Consider the following 14,554-nt stretch of genomic DNA (forward strand, 5'->3'; position numbering starts at 1 on the left):
TTGCATAAAATTGGTGCATTACGGCATAGCGATCGTTCTTGACATTTGGCAGCAATGCCCTCAAAATATATTAATGGCACGGTGTTGATGGAAACTCCATGTCTGGTTTATTGGTATTATTACTGTCGGGTTTTTACTGTTTAACAACTCATGATATCAGGCATGAAAAGGGACACGATTCTACTTTAGAAGATAGCATCAATGGCATGACTGTCTAAGTTAACACAGTAATACCTATTGTAGAAGCATCGCGCTAAGGACTGACGATAGTGCTTGATTATTGAAACCCACCCTCGTTAAGCATCCCATATCAACGGATCATTGCCACCGGCTCTTGGTCTTTGCATCCCCGTACCCATCATGGTCAAGTGTTGATGTATTCAAGAACACGTACACATAAGAACGCGGTATCACCGTCCCGCTTCCCCGTAGAGCACAGCACTCCGTTGAGCCGCAACATATACCAACTCGCACGAGACATAACTTGCCACAAACCATCGATCTTCAGATAACACAAGCAATAAGACCACCTGGCTGTAGAACGTAGTAGAAACAATTCTTCTGAAACGATCATCGGAGGGACAGAGCACAAAGTAAACGTGCAACGAACGTGGTATTTCCTGACTAGAGCCTCGTTGTTCCACACCAAAAGATCATCGTACACCGTTCGAACGACCGAAAGATGGAGAAAGAATAACTAATTAGTATGAAAATATTGGTCATGCATGTCGTCAATTTGTCATGTAAAGTCGTAAAATCCACCTAAGAAATCCAGAGAAATAAGAAAGGAAAAGGAGAAGATCCAGTCCTTGCGCGCAGAAAGGGTCCAATGACTTTTTGTATAGAACAAACCTCCCAGGATTAAGGAAAAATGAAAAATATGAAAGATATTTATGAAGCATTTTTTGATTTTCAGTAGGTCGTGCGATAATGCCCACCATCATCTACGACGGCATTTCTCATCGGTCGTTGATTCATTCGTAGGTACTCATCGTAAGTCATGCCACTTGGATCCTTGCCCGTCTCTTCAAAGATCAAACTTGATCGACGGTCAGCATCTCGACGGGGCAGGGTTCTTGGAGTTGATTCAATCGGCGACTTCGACTTGGGGCTTGAAGAGTATCTATACTCTTTGTCCCGGCTGCGTCGGCTGCTGCTGGTGGGATGACTGTTCCGATGACTGGGTGAGGGTATATCGTAGGCATCAACGGTGTTGGAGCTGCTGTCGATGGCAGATGCCGAGTGGCGATACCGGTTGGACACGGGGCTTCTGGCTCTGTGGCTTGAGCTGGAAGATACAGGAGAGTCCTTTGAGGGACGGATGGTACTGTCTGAACCGACGCGGGAGACAAAACGGCTGGAGGAGGATAACGGCGATTGTCTGTGGTTATCCTTCGATCCGCGTCGATACTTCTCACGCTCTCGATAGTCATCAGGTCTATACCGTCCCGACTTCTCCTCCTTTATCTTGTAGACATCTTCGGAGGAAGTCCGTCTATAGTCAGTCTCGTTCTCTTCAGTATGCTTGATCCACCCCGCAATAGCATCAACCACAAGTTCATGCGTCTCTCGATGCCGAGTCGCTGGAAGAAGATGTCGAGAGATCTGCTTTGGTAAGCGCTCGGGCTTGTCATCGACAAGAACACCATCAGCTGTGATGGGAAGGTCGGTCATGATGTGGTTAAGACGCTCGGCTTCTTGATCTGGGAATGCACGGAGCTGACATGTCATCCAACGCTCGAAACCAGCGGGCGTGAGGGATGGGATATGTGGCATGCCTCCGGGGCGTCTTTGGATCAGGTGGTTCTCACATCGGAGGTGTTGATAGAGTGTTTCTAGATTATCAAGAGCCCCGTGTGGTCGACAGTCAAATATTTCTGATAGAATTAGATGAGATGTGGTTATACAGTGAGTCTACACATACGCTGAAAGGGGAACGTCTCTGTGTCAAGCTTGTATTCGAGATAGAATGCATTGAGCTTTTCTGGAGTGACGACGAGTGAGTTGTGAGGGCTATATTCAGAGATCTGTGGATGTTAGTTCAGTCACTTAAGTGCCCCTATCCCGATAACGTACCAAATAGTTGGCGATTCCTCGAAGAACCTGACCAAGTCTCTTGGTAGGCTCACCCTTGTCATCGAAGAGTGTACCCCATTTCAGGTCAACAGCCGATAGTGCTGGGCCCTGTTTCACCGGTTCTGGAGGCGGCACAGATCGTGAAGTTGGTCGTGGTTCAGGGTGTCGAGGCTCAGGGCCTTCATTCAGGATGATCGGAGCTTTAGAGAATCGTACACATGGCCGAGGCTTTGGAGCAGGCGGTGAGGACTCTTTGATAGCTGGTTTGGGGGGCGAAGAAGGACGATTGGAGGCACGGGAAGAGGCAGAGTCGGAGATGTAAGACGTGGTAGGACTACCGAGGGAGCTGCGGCTCGAAGAAGGATTACTGTGAGACTTGTTCTTGGAGTCGAAGGAGGAAGACGCTGATTCATGCTTCTTCGGAGGCTCTTGCGGGGTTGATTCGTGAGAAGCAGGCTTGGCAGGGTGTGATCTGGGGCTTGAAGGTTCTGAGGATGAAGGCGTATCTGCTGGTGAGTGCTCCTCAACCACTGTATACGTCGTTGGTTAATGTCAAAATATAAAGAGAGACTGAAATACAAACTTACGCTCAGACTTGACTTTTTCAAAGATCTCGTCAAACCATCTTGTCTTCATCTCATCGATGGTCAACTTACGCACCAGATCTTCAACTTGTTCTTTCGACATATCTGCACTGAGTCTCTTCTTGAGCTGGGACTGAGAGTCGGTTGAGCCGGAAGCAATAGACTCATCGTCCTTCTCAGTCGTCTTGACATGGGGTATTTGAATACTCTCCGTCTTCCCCTTGTGCAACGCATCAACATGCCCACCATCCACGGCCAAGGCGGCGATCGGAGACGACGATGGTTCAGCAGAAAGCATGGTAACCTAGTACAGCAGTAGTTGAGGACACATAGAATGAGAGAGAGGAATGAAGTCGAGTGACACGAAATATTAGAAATAATAAGCAATAACAAAGTGAAGACTAATCATAAATATGCATGTGGAAAAAAGGCAGCGAGAGAGAGAGCGGGAGAGAGATAAGAGGAGCTGACAGGACAGACTGAGGAGGGACAATGCCGGGCTTATACATGGGAATGGATGCAAGACGGATAACAACGTTAGTTATAGTTCTAACTAGTTAATGACCTGACCAGACAGACTATCACAGAAACAGAATGACACAAGAAAGAACAAGACAAGGATCATCGTTCTTTGAAGGCTTCTGTGGGAATGGTTACGCAGCAGCCCTGAGTGAGGCCCTCGCCCTCCTGGTCCTAGCCCTCCCCCCAGCAGAAACTAAGGGTCTCACCCGTGGGAAGACAGGATAGGAAACGCAGTAGGAAGATCGCGTTGCGCGGCCGGGCGAGCTGAAGGTGAATGCTGCAGATAACTCAGGTCTTATTGCTGTATCATGTTGGTTGGGTTGGTGGCAGAGGTGCAGGTCCCTAGATCCCTGCATGTTGGCGTCAGGCTTCCAATATGACATACATGCTTCTGTTTTTTTTACGGCAACTAATATACACTCCATGCTATAACAAGAGGCAATTCTGAATATTTATAGTATATCAATACGAAGAGATCATACAAACCACAACCCACCTGTAACTTATAAGTTATGAAGATATAATATCAAAACTCCAAGTTTTTCTTCTAAACATGATATAATATGGATCACAACTCACACAGTCTCGGCTACTCCCTCCCTCTCCCCCCTCCCCCCAAAACAAAACCTTGCTTTTTTACACCCAAAGCTGATTGACTTCACTCACCCAACCCACCACACCAAAGGACCCTTCCTTTAACCACGCTGCCCCTCATCATTGGGCCGCAATGTCCACGAGGGGAACTATTCGCCCCCAGCGAAGCCAATTGCCATGAGGGTCACTTTATTGGATGGTGTTCCTTTTAGCCGAATGAGTCGATGATCAGAGCGGGAGGCGAATGGGCCTTTGGTCTCATTGGGAGAAGCAAGATTCGTGACTGTGGAGGATGACATTATGCTGCATATAATGTGACGGGTAACGGTGAGTGAGGCTCTGACTCGGCAGATGTTTTTGGCCAACTGGACGTTTTTAATTCGAGTATCATCACGATAGACCAATGTTGGGCTCTATTTGTACAATGCGCCGAATGTCTCATGATGATCAAGATCGAGCTACAGATATTGGTCAACTCATGTATCTCTTACTTAAGATGAAAAGGAAATGCAAAAGTTGCGGTCTAATAAACTATCGTCATCTTACAGTCAAAACACAAAAAACACGTTACGCAAGCTAGGAACAGGTCTAGTCAGGAACATATTGGCATATTCATCCAAGCCTTCTTCAACAGGCTGAGACTTATTAGAATGACATCAGGGTTCGTCAGCAGCCTAGCAATATGAGTGGTAGTCCTCAAAGTACTTTGAAGTGGTTTGATTTGAGCCTAGTAAGGACATACAGAACTAACGGCGGTTCCGTCAGAGCTCCAAAACAATACGGGCGAAACCCAAGAACAGCCAAAACAAATATGCTAGACGACGTCCTATCAGACGCCAACGCCTACGCCCACAATAAGATATGCTCTCACCCATAGCCATTGCACAGTTTCCATTCCCACTCGCCAGACATTTACGCCTTGTACAAGATATCTAAGAATCCACTCGCCAGATCAACAACAACACCCTTGTTGGGTAGTGAGCCAGCAACACCGTACAGGGCTGAGGAATCACCCATAGCCTTCCCATGGGCACCCTTGCCTTCGACAAGACGAACACGCTCCTTCTCACGCTCCTCTTCGACAACAGCCTCAAGGTCAGCGATGAGTTTCTCCCAGACCTTCGAGATGGGCAGGGTAACGGCGACGTGGATGGCAGGAGGGTCCTGAAGAGAGTTGAGGTGCCATCCCTTGGCACTCATAGCATCAGCGATATCATAGATATTCAAGTTGCGGGATGTAAAGGCAACGACCGAGACAAGAGGTCTGCCAATAATCTCAAGCTCGCCGCTCAGTGGCGAAGACTGAATGGCCTCCGTGATTTTCTTGGCGGTTCCCACGATCTTGGTGCAAGCGTCAATGTATCCGGCCTCACCGATAGTCATCAAACTAGCCCAGCAACCAGCAATGAGAGCACCGGGACGAGAGCCAGCAATACCGGGAGAAGCGTAGACACCTCCAGACCAATCAGGACAAACGAAGTACTGATACTTTCGAAGCTCGGCGGTACGGTACAGGACAGTCGAGTTACCCTTGGGAGCGAAACCATACTTGTGAGTATCACAACTGATACTGCTAACACCCTTGAGCCTGAAGTCAAAGAGCTGAGACTCGAAACCGGCGCGCTCAAGGAAGGGGACTAAGAAGGAACCGAGACAGCAATCGACGTGGAGCCAGAGCTTCTTTCGCTGAGCAAGCTTGGACAGAGCAACAATATCGTCCATAATACCGTGGGGGAAGTTGGGTGCCGAGCCGACAAGCATAACAGTGTTGGGGTTGATCAGACGTGAAACAGCCTTGACATCGACCTGGTATTCAGGAGCAGGGCAAGCGACAAGGTGAATCTTGTAGCCGAAGTACTGAGCAGCCTTGCGGAAGGCAGTGTGACCAGTATCGGGAAGGATCCTATCACGGCTGGTTAGTCTTATTGGTCAATGACAACCTTGCAGCTTCACTTACATCTCAGGCTCTGTAATTCCACGTTCGTTGTAGGCTTGTTGGCGAGCAGCCAGACAAGCAGAAAGAATACTGTCAGTTCCTCCGCTGGTAGAAGCACCAGCTGCACCAGGAGGAGCATGGAAGATGCTCAGGACCATGCTCACAACCTCGGCCTCCATCTTGCGCACACCAGGGAAGACATCGGGATGGATGGGATTGGCAACAGTGAACTTGCCAAAAGCCTCGGTCTGGAGCTGCATCAGCTCATCCTCTCCGTGGTAGACAGCACCAGAGACGTATCCGTCCTCCCAGCGGGTGTGATCCATGTTGGCAAGGTTCTCGAGCTCGGCGCGAACGGTATCGATAGGGAGGCCATCCTTTGGTAAGGAGAGGTAGCGAATCTGGTCTTTGGGAACTAGCTTGTCGGATAGCTTAACTAGAGATTCCTGAACCTGCTGCTGAACCTTGTTTCGCACGCCTGGAGCTCGGAGGAAGTAACCGTAAAGAATGCGACGAATGTTGACGTAGAGCTCGACAACGGAGCCGACGATTCCGCGACCTCGGAGCTGCCAGAATGCGCGACGACCCCATCGCCAGACAAAGAGGAACAAGAGAATATTGCGTAATCTAAAGCGTAAGGAGACATGATTAGTATTAGATATACCAATTGATAGGCGGTGGTGGGCTTGTGGGGTTGTATATAAGTGGTATCGTGACTTACAGATCGAGGTTCAATAAAGGCCAAGAAACGTTGTGTCTTCCACGAGCAACACTTTCGATACCACCACGCAAGTTCAGGGGAAGACGGGACAGGGTCCCAATGTGAGCTTGAGAAGTCATGATTAATTAGTTTTCAAAGCAAGAGATGAGAAACGATAAAGAATGACAAAAAATCTGGGGAACTTTTGGAGAAGAATTGGCCGTGTTATAAACACGAGCTCGAAGAAGGAGCTTGACGTCGTTTATCTCCAAACCAATATCGCGGGGCATAGCCAGTACTTGGATATTTTTTAGCGCCATCTCAGCACCCGTCACATGCTTGGCGGGGACGCGGGCTCCGCGGGAACCCTTACCGTTAGCGTCTAGCCCCTAAATTTATAGCGCTTGAACCCGTTCAAGGCGTGCGACTCTCCACTGAAACGGATCTTGGGCCGAAGGATCCCTGTCGACGCCGTAATTGTACATGAGCGGTCGCAGTTTGAAGCGAATGTCTCGTTGAGAAAGTCAATTGTTTGTGATCAACTACCTTTTTTGGGCTATAACCCCGCTGCGAGATATACGACTCCTCGACCTTGGAGATCTCGCATTCGGTCGGCAGAACGGAATATTTAGCCTAGATCGTGGGGCGGGGGTTTCATCAAGAGCTTTGGTACATACTCGAGATACAAAGCCTATTTGGGATTCGATCCTGCATGGATATTTTCGTCTACTAGCTCAGATGGCTGATGAAAGAGCTTCAACTACCGGTGGACAATACCCCGCGGGTTCCTATGGTTATCATCGAGTCAAGCGACGAATGAAACAAAGCAGACTTACACTCGCACTCGCACTCGGTACTACTCCCCTCATGAAGCATATCTTGTAAACTAATTAATCTTTGATCCTTGAGTGAGGCTGATGACAACTTACCCTGGTAGATCCCACAGAAGAGGTCCCAGCTTCTTTACGGTGATTCAACTGCGGCACGTTCTAAAATCGGAACATAAACTCTCTAACCCAGCTTGTCGTCATACCATTCAGATTAGACGAGATGAGACTTGATAGATTACTTCAAGGTTCCTAATCCTGACCTCGTGAAGCTGCTTAAGTTGAGTGCTTGTGCTACCTAAACAGTGATGCTCATCATCTAACGTTAGGTATCTTGTCACAGTTTCTCCAGATCGTTAGTAGTTTGACTTTGAAGGTACATAACGGTGAGTTTTATAACGGAACAACAAGGCCAACCATATGCCTTCAAGACTCAAAAGCTCTCAACGTAATGATATCCATGCAGATAGAACATGTCCAGATTCATATAAGCTAAATTCACCAATGGTTACCAACTAACGCCGAGTCAAAAACCTACGGGCTTTTCCATCTCCAATCCTATAAAAGCCCCTCCAAGTCTATCACAAAACGCCCAATGACCTCGCTCAAATGTCGTGTTCATTATGCTCATTGCAGCTTTTTCACGCTGACATCACCAAACTTGTTCTTCAACTGCTGCAGGTAGAAATGCGATTGCTTATCACATGACGTCGGACCTGTGACTGTGCAGTCGACCAAGAGAGTGACAAAGTCCCCGTCACGGTATGCATTGCCTTCCTTGTTGCGGCCGTATGAGGCAAACGTGCGCTGGGGTATAAGCGCAAGCTTGGAGAGGATGGTAGGATGCCATTGGACAATATGTTCCTTTTACGAGGTTAGGTCACGTTTCTCGGCAGATCAACTCAAGTAAAACTTACAAGCGCATGTCGCTCGGCTTTTTGAAAGTTGTAGCTCTGGTACAGAGGGTCCATCCATGTCTCGACAAAGAACTTGGCCCATTCACCGTTTTTGAGGATGAAACTGTTAGTTACCAACCCTGTCTCGTCTTGGCTGATGACAAGGCCTGCATCTTCACCCTTGAGGTGGGAAAATGTCTTAATGATGCTGTCCGGCGGCACTATAGACCAATCCTTAATCATTAGGCTTTCTAGTTTCGCCGGATTCACCACCTGCTCCTCTAATTTCTTGTCAAGCTCCATAATGTAAGCATTTTGATCGAGGAACCAGACATAAGTGGCATCGGGGTATTTTGACAGCGCATGGCGCATCGCGATAATCTTGGCCCATGATCGTGGGAATTTGCCAGTATCATAGTCAGACGCTCGTACAATCATGGTTTCATATCCTATAGTATATCAGCCTTATCCATGAAAAAGCCTTTCACAGCTGACTTACCGTTTCTTGACGCATATTGCTCTCGGTTGTGTCGAATCGATTCTAAATAGGCTTCGTTGTACTGTGTATTGTCCAAGACCGTCACAAGGACAACGGGGGGACTGCCTGACGGAACATGCTCGCGGTATGGCGTTTCGCCTTTTAGTCCAAAGAGGAAAAAAATAAACCCAAGAGCTCCGAGGAGAAGTAAAACCGCTGTTCTTTTGCGGATTCGGCGCAGAATTGGCGGTATTTGCGACGAGCGCTGCTTGAAAGGTGGTGGGTTGGAGTTCTTGCGAGGGGGGTATGCGAAGTGCATCTTGGGCGATTGCTAGGTCGAACCGCGTTGAATATAGGATAGTATTAGTCGCGAATGAGGTCAGAATAGCTTCCTTGACTTAGAAGCAGTCAGAGCAACCCCGTAGACTAGGCGTGCGTAGATCGTCGTCCGTTTCGCAAAGGGAGACCAGGTTCTTGTGTGACTGCGAGAGCGGGCAGCCGTTAATACTGAATTCAAAAGAGGAACCGTGATCGCAGCAAAAATTAAAGAAGCGAGCGAGAGCGAACAGTCTGGTCCGCAGCAAATGGAGGAGCTGATCAGGAAGTCATGGTCGGCGCACTTGGTTGATGATAGATGGCTTTTTGGAGCGGCCGAATTCATGAGGCCCTGGCCCACATGCTGGGCTACCCTACCCGTATTTCAATGGCAGGGGTCCATTCAGAACACCAAATTCCAACGTCATCTCGGTATCGGGGCCATAAAAGTCCGACTTATAAGACATGACAAGGTCAAGAAACATGCGCTGAGAATACGATGAATTCGTATTTAAAGTGACCTAAATATAAGCTGTCATATACCACATCAGGCCATTATTCTAGCCGCAGTATAGGAGCTAAAGATTAGTTATCGATTGCGAACTGTTATCCACGAGATGTTGGAAAGGATAGTTATATGTATTCTATGAGCAAGCGAAAGCGGAATTGAGACCAACAACCTTAGAGAACACTTAGCATGGTGAAGAAAGAGGTAATAATTCATTACAAGGACCACAGCAAAGGTCTTTTTTATTCATGATACATAATAACACAGGTATGTATCAACTAACATCCGACAATCTGCTCACTGCTTCTGTACGAGGGTAGTGTACCCAGCAGATGCCTCACACCATTACGAACGCCCGAAAGCATCACGATGCGTGGATGAAGGTTGATAATCTCATGCTAACCAGCGAGCAAAGAGCCAAAACGGTTCCCGCCCAAGGCGAAGCAGAGCGTAAATCTTTGCACACAGACTAGTTGACTTGACAGGGAAGAGCAAGATCTAGGCAACTTAAGAGTGTGCAGATACATACACGATGCAGAGCATTGGGGCCATGGGAACAAAAGACTGCTTGGAACAAAAGCTTCTTAGCTTCATTGATCTTTCTTACTTCCTTGGCTCGGTCCATCGCCGATATCTTCATCTTCGTCATCGTCTTCGCCGACGTCAACAACCCTGTCGCTCACATTCTTGAGCACGCGGGCACTCAGCTTCTGGACAAATTTCCAGATGCCCACAAGAAACGTGAATGCACCAATGAGTACAAAAATGAGGTTGATGTTCTCGACACGGTTTCGGCCAGTGCCTCCTCTCCTTCCACCACCACCTGCCACGCCGCTGCTTCGGATCTGCCACCAACTGAAGGGAGATACAGTAAGCATCGTCTTGAATAGCCCGACAATTCCCAGGGAGAAGAAGCCCTTAACGAAGTGCTCGAACCAAGAGGTTGGTAATTGTGGTGGAGGTTGTCTCAAGGCCTCGATATCTGTAACCACGCTTGTGACAGTTTCGCCGATGGTTCCAATTGGGTCGGACCAAAGATCAAAGAGGGGATCTGCGATAAATCCGAGGACAAAAATGCTCAGTATACAGAACCAGACGGTCAAAGCAACCTGCGCCCACTTGCTGCTCAAAACGGAACCCCAGTGGAGTCGAGAAATGCGATACGTAAACTTGCAAGTCGGGCACTGCCAGTAGTTCCTTGCTGCCATGGGGTTGGCGAGTCTCCAAGCGTTGAGACATCCTTCATGAACATATTTCTGCGAACCCTTACACTTGCATGGTGATAGTAATCTTCCCAGTTCGGGATCGTCGGAGACGTATGCAGGCCGAGATGAACTTGTAGGAATGCCAAACGTTGTTGACTGTTCAGGAAACCTGGGCTCTTCAGTGTCGAGACATATACGACATGTGCGCGGGCCGTAGCGCCTCTGCCTCGGCGCGCTTCGAGACTCCTGGTTAGAAGTAGTATCAGGCTTTGGAGGAGATGCCCATCGCGTTGTAGGCCCTGGTGTCGCTGCACGTGGCTCTGTTTCAGGCTGTCGAGCAGAATTATCCCCAACCGAGGACCAATCCCAAGTAGGGCGCGTCTCCATGATGAATTACGTAGACCTGTGGAAGTAAAGAGAGGTAAGGGCAACAGCAGTAGGTGATAGAATCACAGTAGAAATGTGCTCAAGTCGTGGGCCGTGGAGGCGTTTCAGGCGCAACCTACATGTTTTTGCGAAGCTCAAATGTCAAGAGGAGCAGTAGGAGAGCGGGGGAAACACCTGGCCGCCCGCCAAGATTGGAACGAGGAGGTAAAGTCACCCCAGGTATGGAGAGGCCAGCTCAGCCTCTTTTTCTTGCGAGAGAAGATGGAGGAAGGAAGCCGAAATAGCCGATACCAAGCTCGCACGAAGAAAGCTGCTTTGTGTGTGGAGTCTCTGGAACTTGGCGCGGCTCGGGAAAAGGATGATCCTAGGAATATAGGTGAGGATCCAATCTTGGTTGCAGGATTGATGGGGGGAACTGATGGAAGAGTTTGTGGAATTTTGTATAGAAGTTCGAAAATCTCTTGTATGTAAATATTTCCTCGACTGAAAGTTTAATAAGCTGCTATCATGATATGAAGTTAAGATCTGGTACCTTGTCTCTGTTGACCGGCGATCGGAGAAACTGTTGCCCCGCATTCAGAGCTCCCAATGGTTGAGCTCGACGCGCAGCTGGGCCTGCCTAGAGGCTACAGCTGCTTTGGCCAAACACCAGAGCTCCAGTTGCAGCCTCGCTTGATATCTTCTCGTCAACCCCACGAATCCATAACCGCCCATAATTCAACACTCACTTCTTTCGTAACGATCCCACCGAAGCAGTAACTTGAGCGATGGCGGACCGATACTCCTTCTCTCTCACAACCTTCTCACCCAGGTATGTTTCGGTGACGACACTGTTGATATGCGAGCATCATCACTGACAAAACTGTAGCGGAAAGCTGGTGCAGATTGGTACGTAATTGCTGGTGTATCTTCGATATGCTTTGCGTATTGAAGTTTCGTGACCTAACCAAGCTTTGGAACTAACCTGACGAAATAGAGTATGCCCTCAATGCTGTAAACCAGGGTATCACTGCCCTTGGCATCAAAGGTTCGCGCTCCCCCCGGCATCTTGAATGAGCTCCTGCTAACCTACACAAGCCACCAACGGTATCGTTCTCGCCACCGAGAAGAAGTCATCATCCCCTCTGGCCGACCAGAGCTCCCTCTCCAAGATCAGCGACATCACCCCCAACATCGGCATGGTGTACTCTGGCATGGGCCCTGATTATCGAGTATTGGTGGACCGAGCACGCAAGGTTTCGCATAGCGGCTACAAGCGCATCTACAACGAGTACCCCCCTACCAGAATATTGGTGCAGGATGTCGCCCGAGTGATGCAGGAGGCCACGCAATCCGCCGGTGTTCGACCTTATGGCGTGAGTCTGTTGGTTGCTGGCTGGGATGAGGGTATCGAGCCTGAGGAGGAGAGCAAGACCACCGAGGAGAGCGAGGAGAAGAAGGTCAACCGAAAGACTGGCGGTATTCACAAGGGCGGCCCCATGCTGTACCAGGTCGATCCCTCTGGCAGTTACTACCCATGGAAGGCTACAGCCATTGGCAAGAGTGCGACAAAGGCCAAGACATTCTTGGAAAAGCGATACTCGGAGGAGCTCGAGCTTGAGGATGCTATCCACATTGCGCTGTTGACCCTGAAGGACAACATCGAGGGTGAGATGAATGGTGACAGCATCGAGATTGGTAAGTTTCCAGAACGAGTCGAGAGTAAGAGTCTTGCTAACTTGTTGCAGGTATTGTTGGTGCTCCTGCAGACCATCTTCTGGGTCTTGAAGGTGTTGATGGGGCTGTCGGACCCCGTTTCAGAAAGCTGACCCCTCAAGAGATTGAGGATTACCTGACGAGTCTATGATTGCCCTTATGCAAATGATCACAACGAGAAGCATTGTACAATAGAGGGTTCATTGGGCTCACTAGAGCTGGTTCTGATAGAAGAACAGCTCATTATGAGCTTTGAGATTGTTTTACCTTTTTTGTGACTATGAATGATGATCTGGGGCCAGCCTCAACTGCAATAATTGCCCAACCCTCAGGGGGCGTAAAATCTATCTTTGACCATGATGAAATTGGATCTTGAACATCCTTCCCATGACCAACTTGGCCATTAGTGTTATCCCCTATTATGTAGATGCAGCCATCAGTCGTAAGAGCAATGGCATGTGATTCTCCAAGTCCAATATCCTGCACGTCTTTGTCTCCGTCAACTTCGAAGTAATTCGGTAGTTCGCTGATATCTTGAAATACGTTGTGTCGGCTTTGTGAGCCAGGGGGTGCCATGCCCCAGAGATACAATCCGCCACTCTCTGTCAAAGCTGCAGCTGTGTATCCGGCTGCTGCAATCTTCTTGATAGGCTCGCCGAGATCACTCAGATCTTGTATGACTCCAGGTTCGCTGGCAGGGCTAACAACACGATCAGTATGGTCTTTCCACAATTATTCATGAATACTGACCGGGACTCGTCAACTTCACGGCCGAGGCAGTCTCGGAATCGTGGGTCACCACAGCTTAGGACGGTCTGATCCTCGAGAAGAATAATGAAGCCAGCGTCGTAGGCTGTTATCTGGCGGACAGCAGCCTTGCAAGGCCAGGAATCAGTACTCTTGTTGGCTTTCCATGCCGCCAAAGATGGATACCGAGCAATGGCGTGATTTAAGGGTGAACAGTCCGACTCCTGAGCAGTTAAGACCTTACCATCCCCTGAGATAGCACTTGGAGAGTCGAACAGAAATCCTTGGTTGTCTTCACGGTGAAGAAGCTGGCCAGGGGATGATCCAGCGATGGTCCAGGTTGTATCTTGTTGAACTGCAAAGTGTTAGAAAGGATTCCACGTCCTTGTTATAGAACGAAGGACCTGCCCACAGTATAGCTCAGCTGGGAAGCAATTCGTCCAACAGCCTCGGCTGCCAATACTTTTGTGAAAGCGAATACGTCGTCAGGCTCTTCGTCCACTGGGGAAGTGTCGAATGTGAGCTGGTTCCACGCATTGAAGCCGGTTGCGTATAGATCCATGGTTTGATCTGTGGAAGGTATTCGTACGGGGATATCCATGGCTATCTGTGATTTTAGTGTACATAAAGAGTGGCAAAGAAAGTTGAGATATTGATGATTCGTAGAAGGGCGCCTCCAGTTTGACAGTGGTAGGTCGAGGGTGAAGTTGCGATGAAAGCCTGTGGCCACTCAAGATGAATATCGTCACTTGATCACTTGGAGGTTAGCTTGGACGAAAATGGATAAAAAACACAGTGAGAATAAAACTGACAGCCATGGGCTTGAAAGGAATGTTGAACAGAAGAAGAACTTCTATTTTTCTTGGCTTTCTTGCAATTACATTGTGTTCTTGGTGCCTGTTCCGCGTAGTAGTGAGAATAAACGGTGCTAATCTTACCCCCTGCATTGGCGGACTAGGTACAGAGCACTCCAGTGCTAGAATATTCAATTGCCAACAGTCTAATCAAGGAAGCGGATATAAAAATACAAGGAGAAGTACTTATTGATGTAGGAAGATAGAATTTGAGTTTATACTTGACTTGT

The 14,554-nt window shown here is 48.5% G+C and overlaps 6 protein-coding genes; 1 reads left to right on the forward strand and 5 right to left on the reverse strand.

Moving 5' to 3' along the window:
* Positions 1 to 912: 912 nt before the first annotated feature.
* FFUJ_09883 (uncharacterized protein) lies at positions 913 to 2,958 on the reverse strand (the record flags this gene model as incomplete). XM_023568165.1 has 4 exons in its annotated part: positions 913 to 1,877; positions 1,925 to 2,027; positions 2,077 to 2,606; positions 2,664 to 2,958. 4 exons carry the CDS (start codon positions 2,956 to 2,958, stop codon positions 913 to 915), a joined length of 1,893 nt encoding a protein of 630 aa, XP_023436092.1.
* Positions 2,959 to 4,688: 1,730 nt separating this feature from the next.
* FFUJ_09882 (probable sphingosine-1-phosphate lyase) lies at positions 4,689 to 6,552 on the reverse strand (the record flags this gene model as incomplete). XM_023568166.1 has 3 exons in its annotated part: positions 4,689 to 5,679; positions 5,734 to 6,339; positions 6,434 to 6,552. The coding sequence occupies 3 exons, from the start codon at positions 6,550 to 6,552 to the stop codon at positions 4,689 to 4,691; spliced, it is 1,716 nt and encodes a 571-aa protein (XP_023436093.1).
* A 1,314-nt stretch (positions 6,553 to 7,866) lies between these two features.
* FFUJ_09881 (related to alpha-1,2-galactosyltransferase) lies at positions 7,867 to 8,932 on the reverse strand (the record flags this gene model as incomplete). XM_023568167.1 has 3 exons in its annotated part: positions 7,867 to 8,103; positions 8,157 to 8,584; positions 8,635 to 8,932. The coding sequence occupies 3 exons, from the start codon at positions 8,930 to 8,932 to the stop codon at positions 7,867 to 7,869; spliced, it is 963 nt and encodes a 320-aa protein (XP_023436094.1).
* Positions 8,933 to 10,026: 1,094 nt separating this feature from the next.
* Positions 10,027 to 11,028, reverse strand: FFUJ_09880 (related to RING finger domain protein; the record flags this gene model as incomplete). The annotated part of the gene is made up of 1 exon (XM_023568168.1): positions 10,027 to 11,028. One exon carries the CDS (start codon positions 11,026 to 11,028, stop codon positions 10,027 to 10,029), a length of 1,002 nt encoding a protein of 333 aa, XP_023436095.1.
* A 767-nt stretch (positions 11,029 to 11,795) lies between these two features.
* FFUJ_09879 (probable 20S proteasome subunit Y7) lies at positions 11,796 to 12,874 on the forward strand (the record flags this gene model as incomplete). XM_023568169.1 has 5 exons in its annotated part: positions 11,796 to 11,839; positions 11,897 to 11,916; positions 12,005 to 12,055; positions 12,106 to 12,705; positions 12,756 to 12,874. 5 exons carry the CDS (start codon positions 11,796 to 11,798, stop codon positions 12,872 to 12,874), a joined length of 834 nt encoding a protein of 277 aa, XP_023436096.1.
* A 92-nt stretch (positions 12,875 to 12,966) lies between these two features.
* FFUJ_09878 (uncharacterized protein) lies at positions 12,967 to 14,071 on the reverse strand (the record flags this gene model as incomplete). XM_023568170.1 has 4 exons in its annotated part: positions 12,967 to 13,423; positions 13,474 to 13,598; positions 13,715 to 13,825; positions 13,883 to 14,071. 4 exons carry the CDS (start codon positions 14,069 to 14,071, stop codon positions 12,967 to 12,969), a joined length of 882 nt encoding a protein of 293 aa, XP_023436177.1.
* Positions 14,072 to 14,554: the final 483 nt, after the last annotated feature.

The sequence above is a fragment of the Fusarium fujikuroi genome, chromosome FFUJ_chr09, assembly GCF_900079805.1.
Source record: "Fusarium fujikuroi IMI 58289 draft genome, chromosome FFUJ_chr09".
Lineage (NCBI taxonomy): Eukaryota > Fungi > Ascomycota > Sordariomycetes > Hypocreales > Nectriaceae > Fusarium > Fusarium fujikuroi.